Raw genomic sequence first — 23,222 nt, 5'->3', positions numbered from 1 at the left:
CAGAAACTATAAAACTCCTAGAGGAGAACATAGGCACACACTCTCTGACATACATCACAGCAGGATCCTCTATGACCCACCTCCCAGAATACTGGAAATAAAAGCAAAAATAAACAAATGGGACCTAACTAAACTTAAAAGCTTCTGCACAACAAAGGAAACTCTAAGCAAGGTGAAAAGACAGCCTTCAGAATGGGAGAAAATAATAGCAAATGAAGCAACTGACAAACAATTAATCTCAAAAATATACAAGCAACTCCTGCAGCTCAATTCCAGAAAAATAAATGACCCAATCAAAAAATGGGCCAAAGAACTAAATAGACATTTCTCCAAAGAAGACATACAGATGGCTAACAAACACATGAAAAGATGCTCAACATCACTCATTATCAGAGAAATGCAAATTGAAACCACATTGAGGTACCATTTAACGCCAGTCAGAATGGCTGTGATCCAAAAGTCTGCAAGCAATAAATGCTGGAGAGGGTGTGGAGAAAAGGGAACCCTCTTACACTGTTTGTGGGAATGCAAACTAGTACAGCCACTATGGAGAACAGTGTGGAGATTTCTTAAAAAACTGGAAATAGAACTGCCTTATGATCCAGCAATCCCACTGCTGGGCATACACACTGAGGAAACCAGATTTGAAAGAGACATATGTACTCCAACGTTCATCGCAGCACTGTTTATAATAGCCAGGATATGGAGAAAACCTAGATGTCCATCAGCAGATGAATGGATAAGAAAGCTGTGGTACATATACACAATGGAGTATCACTCAGCCATTAAAAAGAATACATTTGAATCAGTTCAAATGAGGTGGATGAAACTGGAGCCTATTATACAGAGTGAAGCAAGCCAGAAAGGAAAACACCAACACAGTATACTAATGCATATATATGGAATTTAGAAAGATGGTAACGATAACCCTGTATGTGAGACAGCAAAAGAGACACAGATGTATAGAACAGTCTTTTGCACTCTGTGGGAGGAGAGGGTGGGATGATTTGGGAGAATGGCATTGAAACACGTATAATATCATATATGAAACGAATCGCCAGTCCAGGTTCGATGCATGATACTGCATGTTTGGGGCTGGTGCACTGAGATGACCCAGAGGGATGATACGGGGAGGGAGGAGGAAGGGGGGTTCAGGATGGGGAACACATGTATGCCTGTGGCAGATTCATGTTGATGTATGGCAAAACCAATACAATATTGTAAAGTAATTAACCCCCAATTAAAATAAATAAATTTTTATTTTTTAAAAATAATAAAATGATCTGGAAAAAAAAAAGGAAAAAAAAAACGACCACTGAGTTCAACCCTTGATCCTTCTCTGACTAGTGGAGGGAAGACAAGCAAGTTACTTAACATTCCTTTACCTCAAATTCCTCAGCTCTAAAATGAAAATAATGATAATACACAAGATCTCATTTGATTTTTCCAGCAGCCCCATGGATATAATAGTCTCTACTTCACTGAACTGTCATGAGGACCAAAGTAATGGTATGTATAAAGTGGTCAGGAGGGTGTCTGGCAAATATTAAGTGCACTATTAACTGTTTGCTTATCAATTATCTTTTATTACAGCTAAAAGAGCAGTGGCTGCGTGGGCGCAGGAGGGACTAGAGGAGATATCCCACGTTGAAGGTCAGGAAGGGTGGCGGTGAGGAAATACCCTTCGTCCATGATAAGGAGCAGCGGCTGCACTTTACTGGAGCAGCCATGAAGAGATACACCACGCTCAAGGTAAGAGAAACCCAAGTAAGATGGTAGGTGTTGCAAGAGGGCATCAGGGGCAGACACACTGAAACCACACTCAAAGAAAACTAGTGAATCTAATCACACTAGGACCACAGCCTTGTCTAATTCAATGAAACTAAGCCATGCCCGCGGGGCAACCCAAGACGGGCAGGTCATGGTGGAGAGGTCTGACAGAACGTGGTCCACTGGAGAAGGGAATTGCAAACCACTTCAGTATTCTTGCCTTGAGAACCCCATGAACAGTATGAAGAGGCAAAATGATAGGATACTGAAAGAGGAACTCCCGAGGTCAGTAGGTGCCCTACACACTACTGGAGATCAGTGGAGAAATAACTCCAGAAAGAAGGAAGGGATGGAGCCAAAGCAAAAACAATATGCAGCTGTGGATGTGACTGGTGATAGAAGCAAGGTCCAATGCTATAAAGAGCAATATTGCATAGGAACCTGGAATGTCAGGTCTACGAATCAAGGCAAATTGGAAGTGGTCAAACAAGAGATGGTAAGAGTGAATGTCGACATTCTAGGAATCAGCGAACTAAAATGGACTGGAATGGGTGAATTTAACTCAGATGACCATTATATCTACCACTGTGGGGAGGAATCCCTCAGAAGAAATGGTGTAGCCATCATGGTCAACAAAAGAGTCCAAAATGCAGTACTTGGATGCAATCTCAAAAACGACGGAATGATCTCTATTCATTTCCAAGGCAAACCATTCAATATCACAGTAATCCAAGTCTATGCCCCAAGCACTAATGCTGAAGAAGCTGAAGTTGAACAGTTCTATGAAGACCTACAAGACCTATTAGAACTAATACCCAAAAAAGATGTCCTTTTCATTACAGGGGACTGGAATGCAAAAGTAGCAAGTCAACAAACACCTGGAGTAACAAGTAAATTTGGCCTGGGAATGCGGAATGAAGCAGGGCAAAGACTAATAGAGTTTTGTCAAGAAAATGCACTGGTCATAGCAAACACCCTCTTCCAACAACATAAGAGAAGACTCTACACATGGACATCACCAGATGGTCAACACTGAAATCAGACTGATTATATTCTCTGCAGCCAAAGATGGAGAAGCTCTATACAGTCAACAAAAACAAGACCAGGAGCTGACTGTGGCTCAGATCATGAACTCCTTATTACCAAATACAGACTCAAACTGAAGAAAGTAGGGAAAACTGCTAGACCATTCAGGTATGACCTAAATCAAATCCCTATGATTTTACAGTGGAAGTGAGAAATAGATTTAAGGGCCTAGATCTGATAGATAGAGTGCCTGATGAACTATGGAATTAGGTTCATGACATTGTACAGGAGACAGGGATCAAGACCATCCCCAAGGAAAAGAAATGCAAAAAACTAAAATGGCTGTCTGGGGAGGCCTTACAAATAGCTGTGAAAAGAAGAGAGGTGAAAAGCAAAGGAGAAAAGGAATGATAAAAGCAGCTGAATGCAGAGTTCCAAAGAATAGCAAGAAGAGATAAGAAAGCCTTCTTCAGCGATCAATGCAAAGAAATAGAGGAAAAGAACAAAACGGGAAAGACTAGAGATCTCTTCAAGAAAATTAGAGATACCAAGGGAACATTTCATGCAAAGATGGGCTCGATAAAGGACAGAAATGGTATGGACCTAACAGAAGCAGAAGATATTAAGAAGAAGTGGCAAGAATACAATGGAAGAACTGTACAAAAAAGATCTTCACAACCCAGATAATCATGATGATGTGATCACTCATCTAGAGCCAGACATTCTGGAATGTGAAGTCAAGTGGGCCTTAGAAAGCATTACTATGAACAAAGCTAGTGGAGGCGATGGCTTTCCAGTGGAGCTGTTTCAAATTCTGAAAGATGATGCTGTGAAAGTGCTGCACTCAATATGCCAGCAAATTTGGAAAACTCAGCAGTGGCCACAGGACTGGAAAAGGTCAGTTTTCATTCCAATTCCAAAGAAAGGCACTGCCAAAGAATGCGCAAACTACTGCACAATTGCACTCATCTCACATACTAGTAAAGTAATGCTCAAAATTCTCCAAGCCAGGCTTCAACAATATGTGAAGCGTGAACTTCCTGATGTTCAAGCTGGTTTTAGAAAAGGCAGAGGAACCAGAGATCAAATTGCCAACATTCGCTGGATCATGGAAAAAGCAAGAGAGTTCCAGAAAAACAGCTATTTCTGCTTTATTGACTACACCAAAGCCTTTGACTGTGTGATCACAAAAAATTGTGGAAAATTCTGAAAGAGATGGGAATACCAGACCACCTGACCTGCCTCTTGAGTAATCTGTATGCAGGTCAGGAAGCAACAGTTAGAACTGAACATGGAACAACAGACCAGTTCCAAATAGGAAAAGGAGTGAGTCAAGGCTGTATATTGTCACCCTGCTTATTTAACTTATATGCAGAATACATCGTGAGAAACGCTGGACTGGAAGAAACACAAGCTGGAGTCAAGACTGCTGGCAGAAATATCAATAACCTCAGATATGTATATGACACCACCCTTATGGCAGAAAGTGAAGAGGAACTAAAAAGCCTCTTGATGAAAGCGAAAGAGGAGAGTGAAAAAGTTGGCTTAAAGCTCAACATTCAGAAAACGAAGATCATGGCATCCGGTCCCATCACTTCATGGGAAATAGATGGGGAAACAGTGGAAATAGTGTCAGACTTTATTTTGGGGAGCTCCAAAATCACTGCAGATGGTGATTGCAGCCATGAAATTAAAAGACGCTTACTCCTTGGAAGAAAAATTATGACCAATCTAGATAGCATATTCAAAAGCAGAGACATTACTTTGCCGACTAAGGTCCGTCTAGTCAAGGCTATGGTTTTTCCTGTGGTCATGTATGGATGTGAGAGTTGGACTGTGAAGAAGGCTGAGCGCCAAAGAATTGATGCTTTTGAAGTGTGGTGTTGGAGAAGACTCTTGAGAGTCCCTTGGACTGCAAGATCCAACCAGTCCATTCTGAAGGAGATCAGCCCTGGGATTTCTTTGGAAGGAATGATGCTAAAGCTGAAACTCCAGTACTTTGGCCACCTCATGCAAAGAGTTGACTCATTAAAAAGACTCTGATGCTGGGAGGGATTGGGGACAGGAGGAGAAGGGGACGACAGAGGATGAGATGGCTGGATGGCATCACCGACTCAATGGACGTGAGTCTGAGTGAACTCTGGGAGTTGGTGGACAGGTAGGCCTGGCGTGCTGCGATTCATGGGCTCGCAAAGAGTCGGACACAACTGAGCGACTGAACTGAACTGAACTGAACTGAAAGTGGAACTGCCATTTAGTAAAGTATATACATAGTTTATAATTCATCTGGCATACATGCTTTGAACTTCTGAGATTCTTGACTTTTAATGCAGAGATGTTAATTATTGCAAAATGAATGTATATGTTTAGATTCTATTTTCCTTTTTTATTACCCTATTTTTAGACTGCATAGTTCAAAGAAGCATAAAATGAGTATGTACATGTGAGCTTTAGGTGTGAAAGTACAATAGATTTAGGGTCCCTGACAGCAATTTAAAGGAAATTATTATTAATCAATATACAAAGTGTCTTATGTGTGTGAAATGGCTCAACGTATCTTTAGGACAGGCAGGGAACAAGGGAGGAAGTAAGAAAACGCCTGCCTAGGTTGACTCCAAGTAAAACTCATGGTGGCACTTGTTGCGTGCCAGGCACTGTTCTAAGTCTTTTACATACATTCTTGTATTCAATTCTTACAATACCCTCATGAAATAAATACTGTGAGTGCCTCCATTTACACATGCAGAAAGCAAGACAAAAAATTTAAGTATTAATAACTTGCCCAAGAACACCCAACTGGTAAATTGTGGTGCTGGGATTTAAACCTAAATATATCCTACCCCCAAAACCCAGGTGTAACTATTTTCAGTTCAGTTCAGTCGCTCAGTTGTGTCCAACTCTTTGCGACCCCATGAATTGCAGCATGCCAGGCCTACCTGTCCATCACCAACTCCCGGAGTTCACTCAAACTCACATCCATCAAGTCAGTGATGCCATCCAACCATCTCTTCCTCTGTCATCCCCTTCTCCTCCTGCCCCCAACCCCTCCCAACATCAGAGTCTTTTCCAATGAGTCAACTCTTTGCGTGAGGTGGCCATAGTACTGGAGTTTCAGCTTTAGCATCATTCCTTCCAAAGAAATCCCAGGGCTGATCTCCTTTAGGATGGACTGGTTGGATCTCCTTGCAGTCCAAGGGACTCTCAAGAGTCTTCTCCAACACCACACTTCAAAAGCATCAATTCTTTGGCGCTCAGCCTTCTTCACAGTCCAACTCTCACATCCATACATGACCACAGGAAAAACCATAGCCTTGACTAGACGGACCTTAGTCAGCAAAGTAATGTCTCTGCTTTTGAATATGCTATCTAGATTGGTCATAACTTTCCTTCCAAGGAGTAAGCGTCTTTTAATTTCATGGCTGCAGTCACCATCTGCAGAGATTTTGGGGCCCCCCAAAATAAAGTCTGACACTATTTCCACTGTTTCCCCATCTATTTCCCATGAAGTGATGGGACTGGATGCCATGATCTTCGTTTTCTGAATGTTGAGCTTTAAGCCAACTTTTTCACTCTCCTCTTTCACTTTCATCAAGAGGCTTTTTAGTTCCTCTTCACTTTACTGCAATGTACAAAGTTTGTCGTAGATTCTTCAAGTTTTTTCTCTCTTTAGGACCTGTTTATTCTTTAAATGCAGCCCTATCTACAACTGTAAAGGGCATGGATGTGCTTATGGTAAACAGTTTGGAAAATACAGTAGGATAGAAAGCAAAAAGATTCAGACATCATATTATCACCCAGACGAGCACTGTTAAAATTTTGTGTTTCCTTCTAGACTTTTTTCTAAGTACATGGCTTTGTTTTATGTTTGTTTTACATAGTTGTGATCACACTATATAAACAATTTAATCTTCTTGTTTTCCCTATTATGACATGTGCCATCCTATGCTCTTAGAAATGTCATAAACTTCCTTCATAGAGGCTGCATAATGTACAGCTGCATGGCAGTTCCATAAAATATTTACCATTCCTTTCATGCTGGACATCTGAGTATTTCCAGCCTTTTTACTGTAGGATGGAAATCTTCATCCCTTCTTTGTTAATAGTTTCCCTTCTTCTGACATTTCTTCAGATCTTCCCCAGGCACACAACGACGTTGGTATTCCTCTATCTTTCCTTTCTCAAAATTTATTTTGTGGAAATGAGCTGATAAGCTCATTCATACTAAAGTGTACATGGTTCATAAAACTTACTTTCTCTTCCAGGACACTTGTTAGTTTACCCAAAGGAATGGCGCTCTAATTGTGAGGAGTTAGTTACCAGAAAATTTTTAGTTGGGGAGATTCCCCAACTGGAGGAGACTCTACAACAGCACAATGGTGCGCGACTGCGGTAACCCAAGCAAAGCTGACGAGAAGGCAAGACTAGAGCTGCGAGGTGGTGGTGTGGTTGAGGGAAGGAAAACGTTTTGTATAAGCTAGGGTGGAAAAAAAAAAAAAAACTGAGTAAAAGAACGGAAGGGAATTAGAAAATTCACTCCGCGGCACTTACCTAGTTTCTCCAACTCTCCTGCTTTTGCCTTTCCAAAACGTTTGCCCTGAGGGATGGGCCCGCCCACCTTTCACTCAGCTCCGCTCGGTTGGGTTCTCAGTCTGAATTACTTTGCCAAGTCTCACAGCTCTGGGGCCTCGGGCGGCCACGGAGCCAGCCGCAAGCAGCGGAAGTGAAGTTCTAAGAGGGTCCATTCCAAGCCCTGGGTCCACAGGCAGTCCTACAGGAGATTCACCTCCCTGGACCCAAGCAGGAGAGTTAATAATACCTCTGGGGGCTGCGGGTTAGAAACCTCGTGTGAAAGTTCACAAAGTCCCGTTCTGCCCCTAGCACTCTTTCTTTCACTCCTAGAGGCTTCAGGCTTTCTAGGCTGTTGGGAAGTCCGAGAAGCAAAGGGAACCCAAGACAGAACTCAGTTCCCCCCAGCTCTCCCCGCTCGGGTGCTGCACTGACAATAGCTGGTGTGGCGAAAGAGGAGGCGTGGGGGTGTGCAGGCTGAAGTTGAAGCCAAAGGGGCCACTGACTCCGCCCCTCCGCCCCGCAAGGATTAGGGAGCAGAGGAAACTGGAAATCCGAAAACCTTGCCTGACCAATTTAAAAAAAAAAAAAAAAAAATAGCGAAAGGCTCCAGCCTGAAACTGGGGCGGAGCACACTGCTCTTCTGAGCGCCGACCCGGCTCCAGCTACAGCGCGAACGCCCTCCCAGGCTTGCTCCACCGGTACCCCGGGCGCACCACGCACGCACCCGCCTCCCTGGGCAGGCCGCTCCTCCCTCTTTCCTTGCTGGTTGGCCCGGGTGCCGCAAGCGCGGCGGCGGCAGGAGGAGCCGGGCGCGCCCGCCACGCACAGCACGGGCGGCAGGCGCGGCGCACGAGCTCAGGTGGCGGCTGCGGCGGTGGTGACAGCAGCGGCTGCGGCAGCTAGCGCACACCCTCTCCGCGTCGCGCCCGCAACCCTCCTCCACTGCGCCGCGGAGCTACCGGCCGTCCCAGGGTTTCCCCGGCCCCCGCGCGCACGGGCGAGCCCCACGCACAATAGCGGCCGCCTCTATTGTGGTTCCGAGCCCGGGCGCCAGCTATGGGGAAGCCGGCGAGGAAGGGATGCGACTGGAAGCGCTTCCTGAGGAATAATTGGCTGCTACTTTCCACCGTGGTCGCGGTGGTGCTAGGTGAGATGCGTGGCGGGTGGGCGACGCGCGCACCCTCACGCGCTCCCAGCACCCAGGCCGCGTGCAGGGCGGGCGCGTGTGAGGATCGGCATGGCGCTGGCGCACCAGGTGCTCGGTTCCTCGGCTCCCCCTCGGCTTCCGACACCGCGCGGGGGCTTACCCTCGAGGGTGCTGATTTCTCCATGCGAAGAACAAAGCTCCTCCGGGACACCCATTTGCGTGCCCCGTGAGCTTCGGGTTCCTGCTTTACCCAAAATGATCACAGGGGCTTGAAAGGGGGAAAGGGAGACAAGTAGGTCTCCGTTCTTACCGTTTGGAAGCAAATGTGGTTTAATTGTTTAAATCCTATCTGCTCCCCTCCTCTTTTTCCCCCTGAACCATGCGTTGTCCGGACAGAGCGAGTGTGGATGATGGTTTGCGCGGTTGAACTGGAAGAGGCATCTTAACCTCAGGAATGGTCCGGTCCCCGGCGGGAGGGAGAGTGTGGATGTTACAGTCGGTCACTCTTCCTAGTCAGTGCCTGGAAAGGTGCCTGCCCACGCGGCGGCGAGCCGCTGCCCGCACTCAGGCACGGAAAACCTGCCAGATTTGTGCTTGAATTTAGGGATGTGCAGTGATGGCCCGCAGGAAGTCTAGGGGAAGGGAGACCTATCAGATTTCTCCCTTTCCACCCTGCAAACCTACCGAGGTCGCCTCCTTGAGCTCCCCTGCTCGCCACATTTCTTTTCTATTGAAAGTAATATTTAAGTCATATTTGCTTGTTTTTAAACAAGGTGTATTTAAGTGATTTATTTCTGACACATCACTGGATCAGGTGAATGTCTGAGCCATTGCTCAGAGGTATGAGTTATTCCAATTTAGACTCTGAATTTCTGCCAGGTTGTCTGTTTTACAACTTGGGCCTTGGGATGTTCCTCTTTGGTGCTGGAGCCAAGACTGTCTCCTTTCCTCCAAGACCTGGCCCAGGTGGGGACACCCAGCAGGTGAGGCTCCTTTGAAGTCCTCACCTTCCATTTGGAAACTGGAGCTGGGAGGAGGGGTAGCCTGTGCCTCTCCCAACCCCAAGCACATTTCTCTCCAGCTGCTGCTTCTTGATCTCAGAATATTTGGTGTCACCTGCTTTCTCTCTTGGTGCCCCAGCTCAAAAATGTCAGTGGAAGTTAACGCGATCCTCAGGGTCGGATTTGCTCCTCTAGATCCTTGTGCAAAGTCAGGTTTCTAGTAAATAAATAACATCCTGGAATTACTTTAGCAGAGGCTATCTGTGGGAGGAAAAGAGAGAAGCAAAGGAGCAAGTCTTGAGTACTTAGCTCTGTTTCCCCCAAGAAGAGTCACGTGGCTCTAAGGAAAGGGCTATCCTGCCCCATCACATTTTAAATAACAGATTCCTCAAAAAGAGTGATGTGATTTACCTGCAGCCAAATAGATGAGATGGTTTTGTTTTCCTAGTGACAAGAGTCCAGAATTAATTGTGAAATCCCTTCTTCAGGATGGTTTTGGGTAGGCTGGCATTTCCTTCCTGATTCCTCGCGGAAATGAAATGATCCTACCTTTTCAGCTGTGGGGTTTTCCAGAGATACTCACCTGTTGACCACGTGTGGCATGCTGGTGTTGAGTTTACTGATTCACTGAAGGCTGGTTTGGCAAAGATTTTGAAAATCGTTCCCTGGCCTTCAGAACCTGTCACGTATATACATCTTCCGGGTCAAGGGAGATAACGTGTCTGTTTTGCAGATGGGGCCTTTGGTGTCAGATGGGCAATTTTTTCCAGTTTTAACGTGGGTAAGCCCTGGGAGCGTGATTCAGACACTTTGCTCCAGAAAGGAAAACACAATATTAAATCTGTAAGTACTCAACTGAAGTCTTTCAGCACATTTGCTCCTCAAAGAGTAACATCAGGCAGTCCTGGAGCATTTCAACTCGGTCTGAGAAGTGTCAGGCCTATACCACCCTCAGTGCACCCATCACAAGGCCCTTCCCAGGATCGTTCTCTTTTCTTCAGTCTTTGGAGCACTGGGCTTGAGTACAAAAGTCACACCTCTGTCTCTGTCATCTGTGCTAACTCATTCTGGGTTAAATCCAGAAGTGAAATTGCAACCAACTTATAACAGAGATGCTAAGTCCATCCATAAGCCCTTTTGACCATGATAGTAAGTTTATTTTTGTAACAGTCTTAACTGATAACAGAGATTGCAAACACTCTCATGTAGCCTCCTTTCTGAACCTTTCAACATGTGGACCTTAAAAAAGAAGAACATTTCATTTATTACCCTGATAGAATATCATCTTCTGATTAAAACTGAAGTATTTTGTCCCTGGTATATATAATTCATCAGCGCTGACACTTTAAAGTATTTTGATTTTTGAAGTGAAGGGCAAAACTTTTTAGCAGCCAGATGAAAGCCTCTGATTTTTCAAGGCAGTATGTGGGGGGAGATGAAATTAAAGGTCATCTTTACTAGGTGTAAATGTTAATTTCTTTTGTGGACAAAGAGATAGTAAAAGCTAACTATTTCCTTATATTGTTACTCATGAAATAAAGAAACTGAATAGTTAAGTGACTTTCTTTGTTAAAGTGACTATCTTTCACTATCTGTTAAACCCTACAAAGTCCTGGAGATAACATCTTAGATTTTCAGATTTTAGTAAAATCTGATTGTATGTGTGTGTGTGTGTCACTCACTCAGTCATGTCTGACTCTGAGACCCCATGGATTCCTCTGTCCCTGGAATTCTCCAGGCAAGTACTGCAATGGATTGCCATTCCCTTCTCCAGGATCTTCCCAACCGAGGAATCGAACTTGGGTCTTCTGTATTGCAGAAAGATTCTTTACGGTCTGAGCCACCAGGGATTAGGAACTATTTTCACTGTATTCGTTACGATTCTTGCAGGCCTTTCCCTTGCTTCCATAGTGTAGTAGTATGAGAACAGAGACTGGAGTCAAGTGTCTTAAATTTGAATTCTGATCCAGTCATGCTCTGTGATTTAGACAAAATCTCTCATTCTCTGGAATCCTCAATTTCCTCATCTGGAAAATAGGGATATAGATCATTCCCTCCTATGCTATTAGAGTTGATTAAGATAATGTGAAAATACCTAGTTGTATGACTAGCATATAACAGGCACTCAGTAAATGTCATTTTAAGGTGATTTGAATACCTTGATTCTGAGGAAATTAATATTTTCTTATGAAATAAGATATCTCATGATCTTTCTCTGTCCTGCTTGGTGTCCAGCCTAGAATTGAATCTAGGGTGATTCAAGTATTTTGATGACATGTTCTGTCGAGGTGAACACCAGCCTCCAGAGCACTCACTATTCATTGTTTTGAAAGGATATGGAAAGGATTAATCATTTTGTTTTGTGCCCCATATAGCATGGTTTTCATTTCATTTAACAGGCAGAAATTCTGAGGGAAGAATTTTTGTGCTTTCAGTGGGAATTCTGTTCAAGCAGAATCAGTGTGTGAGAATTCTGTGCATTGTAATTCAAGTCAGCCGGTAATGATCATAGCATGTGTAATGTTGGCAAAGCAGTCATGGAACCCTCACCCCACTCACAACATAAAGCCTGATCATTCTATCCAGACAGGCTGTGCTTTATTTCAGTCGTTTGAAAAATCTGATTTCCAGCTTATGGATTTTCAGGAAAGGATATAGCTATTGCTATTTACAGGACAGAGCTGACGAGCTTATTCTTCCTGAATAATTTTCTTCAGCACACTAAAGGAAGCAATCATTTATAGATTCAGATTCTGTTGTCTAAAACTGAGAACAGTTTCTTCATGTCCTTAGTAATATCCTTGCCCAAGCCAGCCTCATGTCTCCTCCGCTGGGGCTCTTGTAGTATATATCTGGTAGTGCTAATTTGAGCTGTGGCATAAGCTCTCTTGCTGTGTTTCTGCATGTCTCTGAAGCCCCTGAGTATGAGATGGGGGCGGGGAAATGGCTTCAGCTCAGTGTTCAGAATATATTTTGTTATCATGAAACTCATGTGCTTCAGCCTGTGCTGCTGGGCCTCTGATCAGCTCAGCCTTGGAATATACCAGTACTGTAACTGGCACTTAAATCATTTGCTCATTCAACAAATCTATATCAGGCATCTACTGTGTGCCAGGGACTTTTCTAGAGCCAGGGCACGTAACAGTGAACAAAATAAAACCCCTGTCCTCATGGAGCGTATGGTGAAGTGGAGACAAGTAGACAGGAAACCGGATAAAGAGGTGAACTACAATATAGAGTACGTTGGGTGGTGAGAGTGTTCTAGAGCAACAGAAAGCAGGGAGGGGAACTGGGCGGTTATAGTTGGAATAGGGTGAATGGGAAGGCCCTGCTGCTGCTGTCAAGTTGCTAAGTTGTGTCCAACTCCTTTTGGACTCCCATGGACTGTAAGCTGCCAGGCTCCTCTCTCCCTGGGATTTTCCAGGCAAGAATACTAGAGTTACCATTTCCTTCTCCAGGGGACCCTCTCGGCCCAGGGATGGAACCTGCATCTCCTGCATTGGCAGGTGAATTCTTTACCACTGAGCCACCAGGCCCTGCTGAGAAGGCAACAGTTGAGTTGAGACTGGAAAGAAGTGAGGGAACATGTACACAGATATCTGGGGAGATCCCAGCATGAGGAAGAGCATGGGAGTGGAGTGGGAGGGGGAGAGGCGATAGGATGGTGTGTGTTCTTATAAGGACTGATTTTTACTGGAGTTGGGAAACCGTTAAAAGGTTTTGAGCAGAGTAGTGACATGGTCTGACTGTCTTAATCTGCTCTCCTGGCTGCTCTTAGACCATAGAGAGCAGACACAAGGGTGGAAGCAGAGAGACCAGCTCAGGAGGCTAGTGCAATTAGCCACTTTTCTAATCTCATTTCTGTCATGGTTAGTGAAATCTTAGGAAATGCTTAAGAAAAATCAATGAGAAAAATATTGCCACTGTAAGGTAGGCATTATTGTTTTGTCATTATATGGATAAGGAAACAGACATGGAAAAGTGCAGGACTCACTCAGGATCACTCAGATAACAACTGGCAATTCCCAGCTTTACTGTACTTTCCCTTCCCCTCCTTTGGATGCTGTCCTCCATCTTTGTCCCCATCTGCCTGGTCCTCACAGAACCTCTTGGGGATCACTGTGGTCTGGCTGTGTGCCACGTCAAAATAGGGAATGAAGACTCTGTAGTGTTCGATTTGGGCTGCAGTTGCCCCTTTCTCCCCTGAGACTGAGAAGGGGCAGAAGCATGCCTCCTGGGACTCTCAGAATTGCAGTGTATACCCTGGAGGAGCACTGTTCCTGTGGGGTTTGCTGGACCCCTTAGCCAGGTTGGTCTTCACTCTAGGCTCAGCATCACCCTTACACCTTGGTCCATGAGTCTCCCCTGCTATTCTTTCCACCTTCAAAGTCAGCCCTTCTTACCTTCGAACTAAGGGGCTTGGTGTGACTGGTGCAAAGGGTGTGACTGAGGTACATGAGGGAAAAAGCAAAGCTGCCACAGAGGTCCGGGGCTGGATCTTAGCGGGATTGGAATGCCACACTGATAAGTTCAGACATGCTTTTGGGGATGAAGCTGGGCAGTGACATGGTCAGGACTGTGCTTAGAAAAGATCCTTGAGGCAAATGGATGTGGTGAATGGATCCAAGGAGGGTAAGGCTGCAGGTGGGCAGAACGCCCAGGGGATTGCTGTTGAGGTCCAGGTAGAGAGGGAGATGGGGGCCTCGGCAGGGCAGCCGCAGTGGGAGTAGGAAGGAAAAGATGGCTCTGTGAGGTGTTCGGCAGGTTGACCTGACACTCCTTGACTAGATTTGGTCCTTGGAACAAGGAGGTGGTGATCTCTAGCAGGAGAGGGAGTCCTGGCTGGGGCAGCAGCTTGGAGAAGAACTATCATGCCTTCCCACTGCACAGAACCAATATCAACTTGCTCTTTGTTGCCCTGTAGTTGGAAAGAAAGTGAAAGTGAAGTCACTCAGTCATATCTGACTCTTTGCGACCCCATGGACTGTAGCCTACCAGGCTCCTCTGTCCATGGGATTTTCCAGGCAGGAGTACTGAAGTGGATTGTCATTTCCTTCGCCAGGGGATCTTCCCAACCCAGGGACCGAACCCAGGTCTCCCACATTGTAGGCAGACGCTTTACAGTCTGAGCTACAGGGAAGTCCAAGTAGTTAGAGTATTTGCTAATATTTGCCCTCTCCACTGACCCTTGAAGAGCCCTTGAGGGAAGGAATTCTGGCTGCCCCTCACTATATCCATACCACCTGTCACAATGCCTGGTGTGCTCAATACATTTGTTGAATTGTTGAGTCATTTATGACCCAGGGAGGTAGTAAGAGGTTATCTTTGTTTATTGAATGAGTAAATTAGCCCAAACCTAAGCTTGAATTCCATCATACATTCTTCTCTGCCTGCTTCAGCCTTCTGTGATTTGCATCACTAAGACAGATTAACAGTATTATACATACTTATCAAGTATGTTAACTTTTCTGCCTCACAACTAGGTTATAGACCCCTAGAGGGCAGAAGCATTCCTAGTACCCTTATCAGAAGGAAGAGAGGTTTGGATTAGCTGGAAGAGAACAAAGATTTCATTGATGTGCCAACTCCCATTTATAGGTAGCTGGCTGTCTGAGGTGATATTTTGTTGAGAAAGAATTGGAAACAAGAGTTCTGAACTTGATTACCGATGTCTGCCAAGGGCTTAAGGTCAGGAAACAGTGGCGTGTATGCTGCACACTTGTTGACCCTGGGTCGGATCACTGAAGTTCCTTCTAGATTTAAGATCCTTTAGCTCTATGCTTGTGCAGTCATTCCTCAGTTCATTGCTCAGAGTCAGAGGAACTCTTCTTAGGGAACTTAGGAAGCGTTAAGGTCATTACTGGCTTCCCTGATGGCTCAGTGGTGAAGAATGCGCCTGCAATGCAGAAGTTGCAGGAGCTGCAGGTTCAGGGTCAGTCCCTGGGTGGGGAAGATCCCCTGGAGGAGGAAACGGCAACCCACTCCAGTATTCTTGCCAGGAGAATCCCATGGACAGAGGAGCCTGGCGGGCTATGGTCCATAGCATCACAAAGAGTTGGACACAACCAAAGCAATTTAACACACATACACACAGTCATTACTAGAGGATAAAATGACCTTGATGTTGAATCAGTTGTTCTACATCTGTGACTTGGGATATAATAATGTAAATTGTGTGTGGAATTGTTACCAAGGTAATGTTCTATGTCAGCTTTAAATTATTCATTACAACAGTAATATAAGGTCTAAAAACTTGTATAGTTTCTATACAGGAATGTGTGTCTTGCACATATTTGCTTAATTAAGTATATTGGGGAAGCAATCCTTTAGTTGACTAGATCCCACTTTCACATATGGAAGAATTAGGGAAACTGTTTTGGGCTTTGAATACCCATGCCTGGTTTGGTTTCAGTTTTGGAACCAAATCAGAATCCACCAGAGTTGTAGAATCACTGAAAAGATTGTGATTTTTAGTTGATCAAACTTACCATCTGTCAAAAATTTGAGCAGTGGGCATAAGAAATAAAGGAAGCTTAAAATGATCACACAAGACGTAGAAAGCTATCACATGCCAAATCTGGATTTGGTGGCACTCATATAGTTGCTCAGATGGAAGAAAACCCTGGGTTGCACAGACAAGGTACAAATAAATGGGATTAGGAATTAGCAATCAGAGAGCATATACACACTCAGATGAGCACTTGCTTATAAAGAGAGAACTTTCCACGTTAATTACTTGGGAGGAGCTGTGATTACCTTTAATAGAGCTGAGACTGGAATTAGCTGTACTGTAGGGAGTCAGTGACATGCTGGCCTGATGCCAGGCAGCTCTGTCCACCTGAAGAGCTGCAGGTCTCCCCCATGTTAATGTCTCTGGAGATCTGGGGTCACAGATACCATGGGGACTGGAACACTCTTGAAGAAAATGAACTCATCTTAGACAACACCTAGTGGCCCACTTAGACTCCTCTGCAGCAGTGTGTGTTAAAGTAGCAAGCCTTTCCTATTTTGAATGTTCAACAGACATCTAATAGAAGACAATATTGGAGACAGTTACTACTAAGCCAATAATTCACTTTGTAGCTATAGTTTAGCCCAGCAGATAGATTTCGAAGGAGCTAACTCATTATACTTGCTGAGGAAACAGACCTAAACGGTGACAAAGAGGGCTCTGTTGTAATTAGTAAGCTCCACAGTAACACCTCTGTTAATGGAAAGGAAGTGTTTCAGTGACTCACTCATTGCCAGAAATGTTACTACCCTGTGTTTGAAAAATATCTGCTGACTGCCTGTTCCATTACCAGAGGTAGAATATTTCCTTTCCAACAAATACTCCTGCGCTTTCCGGGATGGGCAGACCTCGTCCCAGCTCATAGACACTTCATGTTGTGTGTCCTGGGTGATTCCCCTCCCAGGCCCAGCCCCAGCTGTGTGAGCTCTGGGCCATGGTCTCTACTCCGTCAGGACAGAGAGGAAGTTATGCCTCATTCTCCACCGCAAGACCTAGAGCCAGCACTGAGGAAGCAAAACCCTCCCACCAGTCCCTCCACGCTTAGGCTGAGGTCTTTGTCCCCAGGGCCCTTCTTGGTCACAGAGTCCATAACTGGGTCCACAGGCAGGACGGTTGTCTTAGCAGATTTCCCTGTGTCCAGGAAAGGTCCTGACACCAGCGTCGTGTGACTCTGCTAGGTCGACCTGTTGAAGCAAAGCGGTGGCTTTGGGGAGTGGAACTTCTGTTCAGCTGTGGCCTCAGCGAGGGTCTGCGCTGTGCGTTCATTTTACAGCTGCATTGAGAGAACAATTCGGACTTGCTTTTCTCAGGGGGTTAAAACTGCACTTACTTGACTAAGGAGGAAACCCTTATATAAGAATCTTGAATGAGATTATAAAATTAAATGATTATTCTACCACTGTTGTATTGCTTAATAATTATCTAGTTACTTATAATTCAGTAAAGAATCAATTCAACAACAAAATAAATGGACCATCATCAAAAATGCCTAACCACAGAAAGCCTAATCTCCAAGCCTCCAAGCATTACTGGAAAATGAACTGATTCTGTGCCTATTTCATATACTTAATTATTTTCTCAGCCACTTAACCACTTTACAAATTTCCTATGAGATTTCCCAAATTATGAAGCAATGAGGGAGATACAGTTTCTTCTTTGACAATTTATTTTTCTTGTGGGTAGCCGAGTCTAATTGGTAATACTTATGGAGGGTTTATTATGACTTTTATGCACATTATTTCCCAATTGACCCTATACTTATTTTACAGATAAGGAGACTGAAATGTATACGGCTTAAGTCACATGACTGAGGTCACACTCAGAACTGGGATTTGCACCCAGAACTGACTCCAAAACTGTGGTTATTAACCATTAAGTAAGACTGCTTCCTAGAAAACTTGGATACACCCAAACTATAGTTCAGAGCATTCTTACAGACTTCACTCTTGTATAATAGCTAAATAAAGCCTAGTAGCCTCCTTCTTACTCCATCTCTTGTCTGTCTCTTGGCTTTTCTTTATTATGTCTTTGAACCTGAGGCATCCGACAGTGTTTAGTCCTTTCCCTTACTCCTCTTCCACATAAATTTTGTATTTGAAGTTACTTTAGTTGAGCTTGTCTAAAAGTTGCTTTCCCAGGATGTATAATGCTCTCCTGTCCTACTGCTTCTGCTCATGGTGTTTCACCCGCTATTATTCTACCCATCCTTGATGGTGGATCTCATTTTTCACTTTTATCATATAGACTTCTCTGACTGCCAATCAGAGATGATTTCCCTTCTCTGTGCTATTATATTGCTTAATTTCTATTCCCAAATTGTACTGTATTCGAGTTGCTGCTTCCAGTCCTGTCCCATGGCAGGCAGCACTAGCTGATTACAACACTCTTTACCCTGGAGCTTTGTGACGGCCTTGGAATCCTCAAAACTATTCTCTAGGCAACTGCCGTTAATCAAAGGGGACTGGCAGGTCAGACGAAAAGTGTTGTTCATTGCTGGGAAGATGTCTTCACTTAGCAATTAATTTAAATTGAAGAAGTATTGATGTTAACTGGCAAGAGATGCAGAGTTGAAGTCTGTTTTGTTTTAGTCTGTCAGAGGTAGTTTGCGCACAGAAATCATTGACATGAGCCTAAGTGTGGTAAACGCTGCAAGAGAGCCTCAGTGTGCCTTGGGCCTTCAAAGAAGAGGTGGAATTGAGAGAGATCAAGCCTTGATGAACCATTGATCCCCTAGTTTCCCAATCAGTTGTATATGAGTTTTTGAGCGGAGACTCTGGGGAACTCATCCAAGCCGTAGTCATCTGAAATATACTTTCCTCCTAGTTTGGGGGCCTCAGAAGAGCACATGTGGTCACCAGTGGTCCTGAGACCACTTTAGTGTGAACTCAGCATGACCCTGGAACTCTTGGAATGAGCAGCACCTTTCTACCCTGAGGAAGTTCTGACCTCAAGAAACCAGAGCCTGCCTCATCTTTAGAGAATTCTTTGGGCTAACTAGACCAAATAATAGTTCCATACAATCCTGAAACTGGACAGAAGTAGATTGGAAGATCCATCCAGCTTCCTAAAGTTGGGCCATGGCGTGGAGCTGAATCACCCTTGGATGGTAGAGCCTTTTTGAATGTTGTATTTAGCACCTTCTATGTCTTTTAATGAACTTTTTTTCCTAGGTCTCCCCTTTCATGCATCCTTTCACATCATTGTCCAAATTCCCCCTGTCTGGAGATTATTTCTATGATAAGATATTAATTAGCCTGACTGTGCTTCCTGTTCCAGTAGACCTTGAGCTTGAACAGCTTGGACAAATGCTAGACTTGGTTGTTAAAGATTTTGAAGATGAGTGTTTACTTTTTTGTTAGCAAAAGTTAATTGTCAATCAGGAGACGAAGAAGATTTGCCCCATTTCTGCTGCTTCTTCATAGATTTCTTTCTTACACCCAGAGAATTTCCTGAGGTTTCGTCACATGGGGAGCTTCTGAGTTCCACATAACAGAGGTGGAGATCCCATTGCCTGTGTGGAGCCCACAGACCTTGAGAAAAATGTCCAGATCTCCTCTGTAACTGCATTTGCCACTTGCATTGAATAGAAGTGTTTGCCAGTAACCTCTAAACTAGCTTGTTTATTTTGTGGGAAAAAAGTTTACATTTATTGTTTTTATGTGGAAATGATTGGGTAAGGTTTGGCTGCTTTTTTAACTGCAAGTGAGTAACCATAGGATGCTGGATTTATTGAATCCAAGATCAAGATCCTGCAGTTTCCTGAAGCATTGCTCACCGCTTTGTGAATCCTGCTCAGGGATCTGTGTTCTAGGGAAGAGGGTTGGTAGATGGCAGTAAGTAAGACTGCAGCTATGAGTTTTTGCTCAGATAGTCTTTCTCCCCTTTTACAGACTCTCTCATGCCCTGGAACATGTGTTCATGAGGGCAATACTGAGAAAGGAGACTCAAGATCCTTACAAACATAAAACATTCCAAGATTCCAGAAGTAAACAAAGCCCTCTAGGATTACTGTGAAAGATGATACTCAACCAAGGTTTTCTTTCTTTTTTTTTTTTTTTTCTCTCTTGATGGTCATCTTAAATGCATTTACACCCATCTCTAGGCCTTAAGCAGAAGGCAGTGGCACTCCACTCCAGTACTCTTGCCTGGAAAATCCCATGGGTGGAGGAGCCTGGTGGGCTGCAGTCCATGGGGTCGCGAAGAGTCGGACACGACTGAGCGACTTCACTTTCACTTTTCACTTTCATGCATTGGAGAAGGAAATGACAACCCACTCCAGTGTTCTTGCCTGGAGAATCCCAGGGACGGGGGAGCCTGGTGGGCTGCCATCTCTGGGGTCGCGTAGAGTCGGACACGACTGAAGCGACTTAGCAGCAGCAGCAGCTAGGCCTTAAATCTAATATATTGTTATCAAATGAGCTAAGACATGTGAAGTACTTTATAAAAGTGTCTTATAAATGTTTGTTATTGTTGCCCAGAAATAAAAAAGGGAGGCATGCAAATGGTAAAACATGGGTCCTGGTTACAGTATTATTCCTTGAAAACACTAGAAGACAATTTTATCTGTATGTGTTTTCTGGGGCCCTACTCTCATCTCCTGGGAAAGGGCATCTGGGCCCCTTTTTGTGGCTATATAACATGTTTAATATTCTGTGCATGAGTAATATAAAATAATAAACAAGCTGGTCTGTCTTTGCCTTTTTTCTACCAGTGAGGATTCAGAGAAGTATCTGAAGTATTTAGAAACAGAGATTCCTGACCAAATTTTCAATACTGGGTACCACTTTCATTTTAATTTAAGAAATATAATAAAATTCTTCAAATACACTTCAACTCTTATGAAGATAAAAGCAAATATTTCTGCAGTGCTTCTGGGAGTGGAGAAGGAGAGGTCAGAGTTGCGGCTTCACAGGAGTTGGGAGAGAAGGGTAAACCATTAGCAGGCAGGTGCATGGTGAAAATAGGCGGGTGACACAGATTTTTGAGGCGGAGGGGAGGAATGGGCTGAGAAAGGTGGAGAGCCCCGGTTGCTTAGACGTAGCATTCTGGGTGCAGGGTTCATCATGCTGGTAATTCCAGGACTCTGACAGGTCTAGACAATCCAGGATGACTGGCTCCCTTCTTTCCCAGGCAGAGGCCCATCTCTTTTCCTGCTCTCAAGTGGCCCCTACCTAAACGCTGCTGTGGGGTAGACGGTCACATTCCTTTTACACTTGGAAAGAAGCCTTCTAAGATTGTGTGATGAACCAAGAAGGTGTTTCTGGGAGTTGTGAGACTGGTTATTGTGAAGAGGTAGGGTTCCCAGAAAATCTGACATGAAACCTGAGGGAGAAGTTGTGTCCTTTAAGCAGAGGATTCCAGGGCCTCTCCACACTGTGTATGTCGGGATGAGGAGGCTTGTCATTCCTTCAAGGACTTGGAGGCCAAGTATTTACCAGGTGCCAAGGAGGGGAAAGAGTGGAGTACAACCACGAGGTAGATCAGGATCTTTCACATAAATGTATGAAATAAGCTGATAGTAGAATCGCCCATGAGTTTAGCAGAGAAGAACCGTTTTAAGAGGGCGACTGGGGGGGAGGGGGTGGGGAGGAAGAAGAATAAGTGTGACCACAGGTAGAAAATGGAGGAACAAAGCAGACGAGAGCCCACGGGTCCAGTCAGGGGGCTGTGTCTCAGGAAGTAATGCCGACACACGTGTGGGGCTGTGCCACCTTTCGGGGAGAGGGACAGTCTGGTGGTTGTTCGGTTGGTTGTTCCTAGATGAGAGCAAACTGGGTCTCGAAGCCAGCTGAATGCTTGCTGTAGAGACTGGACTCCTGTGGACTGGCCCTACAGCCAACCTGATCCTCACTTGAACTCAAGGGACTCTGGAATCCAGGGCTCCCAGAAGCCTGGGAGAAGTCCTGAGGTGTAGGAAGCAGGCACCTAACTTCTCATGTGTACATTACCGTAGCCATTGTCAGTTACTGGAGAGGCCACATTTATGATGCTTTTCTGGGTTCGGTGGTGCTGGGACAATGTGGCAGAATTTGTACCCATGTTCCTGTGACCCAGTTTTCATGCTCTGCTAATGGTACGGTGTCTCAACTATTTTTTCCTGCCTTTCACAATCAGGTTTAATGAGTAAAAACTACGTAATGCAGTGGCTTCCTGGTCATATGCACTAAATAGCAATTATCACGCACTTATAGCTGTACTCAGCTTCCTGGGACACAAAGCAGGGTGAAAAAAGGACAAGAGGTAAATCTAAAGGACAGAGGGAGAATAACCAGCACAGAGCCACACAGCACTGAATGCCATACCAAGAGGTTTTCTTGGGACTCCGTTATCAAGGTCTATAAATGATGGGAGAGAAGTTAGTCTGATGATGTCTGGTGATCCTGGAGGCCCTGCTGTGGGCATTTGGAGAAGTAAGTGGTATAAGGACTCCTGCATCTTCTGTCACCATGCACCAGCATCCTGCATCCGTGTACTAGTGTCCTACATCTGTGTACCAGCCTACATCCATGTACTAGCATCCTACGTCTGTGTACCAGCCTGCATCCGTGTACCAATGTGACCATTCTGCTGCCTCTTCCTATCCCACCGGCCCATCCCCGTGGCTTCCACAACCAGAAGACCTTGCCCTCATGTGAGCCAGCCTTTCTTTCATGCAAAGAGGGCAAATGGGATTGAGAGAGGTCGCACCCAGAATATCAGCGACACATTCTGTCTCCCCACTCTTCTAATTGGAAGGGACAGAAAATCCAGGTTGAACAGGCTTAAGCCAGAAAAGTAGAGAGTGAGGCATAGAATTTATGGCTCAAATAATTTAAGAGCGCAGAGATGGTAACTGGTTTCAGGTTTAGCTAGATTCAAGAGTCCAAAAAATATCATTCTGTCCTGTTCTCTTTTTATGTACCGTCTCTGCACTCTTCAGTTATTTTCACTCTCAGGTGAGATGCTCCCATTGGTGATGAGACAGCTGCCAGCACAGTTTAGGGTTTCCATTTCCCTGCTTCACACTCAGCAGAAAAGTTTCTATCTGTTGAGACCAGACTGTGGGGCTTTAGTTGGGTTATAGGACCATTCCATAATCAACCTTGGGACTAAGGAAACGTGATTGTCTGATGGACCAGGCCAAAGCTACTCCTTTATCCCACCCTCTTCCCCCAACTTCTGAATTATTATAGCTTGAGCTGGACCTAAAACAGACTGA

The 23,222-nt window shown here is 44.7% G+C and overlaps 1 protein-coding gene across 1 annotated transcript in view; it reads left to right on the top strand.

The window, feature by feature from the left end:
* The window catches only part of SLC1A1 (solute carrier family 1 member 1), a 75,212-nt gene continuing 60,031 nt past the window's right edge, over positions 8,042–23,222 (top strand). Inside the window, exon 1 of the mRNA XM_018052025.1 lies at positions 8,042–8,512. Within this exon, the coding sequence (XP_017907514.1) occupies positions 8,422–8,512 (91 nt within the window). The 5' untranslated portion in view covers positions 8,042–8,421. The remainder of the gene's footprint in view (positions 8,513–23,222) is intronic.

Source organism: Capra hircus, chromosome 8, assembly GCF_001704415.2.
Source record: "Capra hircus breed San Clemente chromosome 8, ASM170441v1, whole genome shotgun sequence".
Classification (NCBI taxonomy): Eukaryota; Metazoa; Chordata; class Mammalia; order Artiodactyla; family Bovidae; genus Capra; species Capra hircus.
Note: the sequence above shows the minus strand (reverse complement) of the source record. Positions and strands in the feature narration are given on the sequence as shown.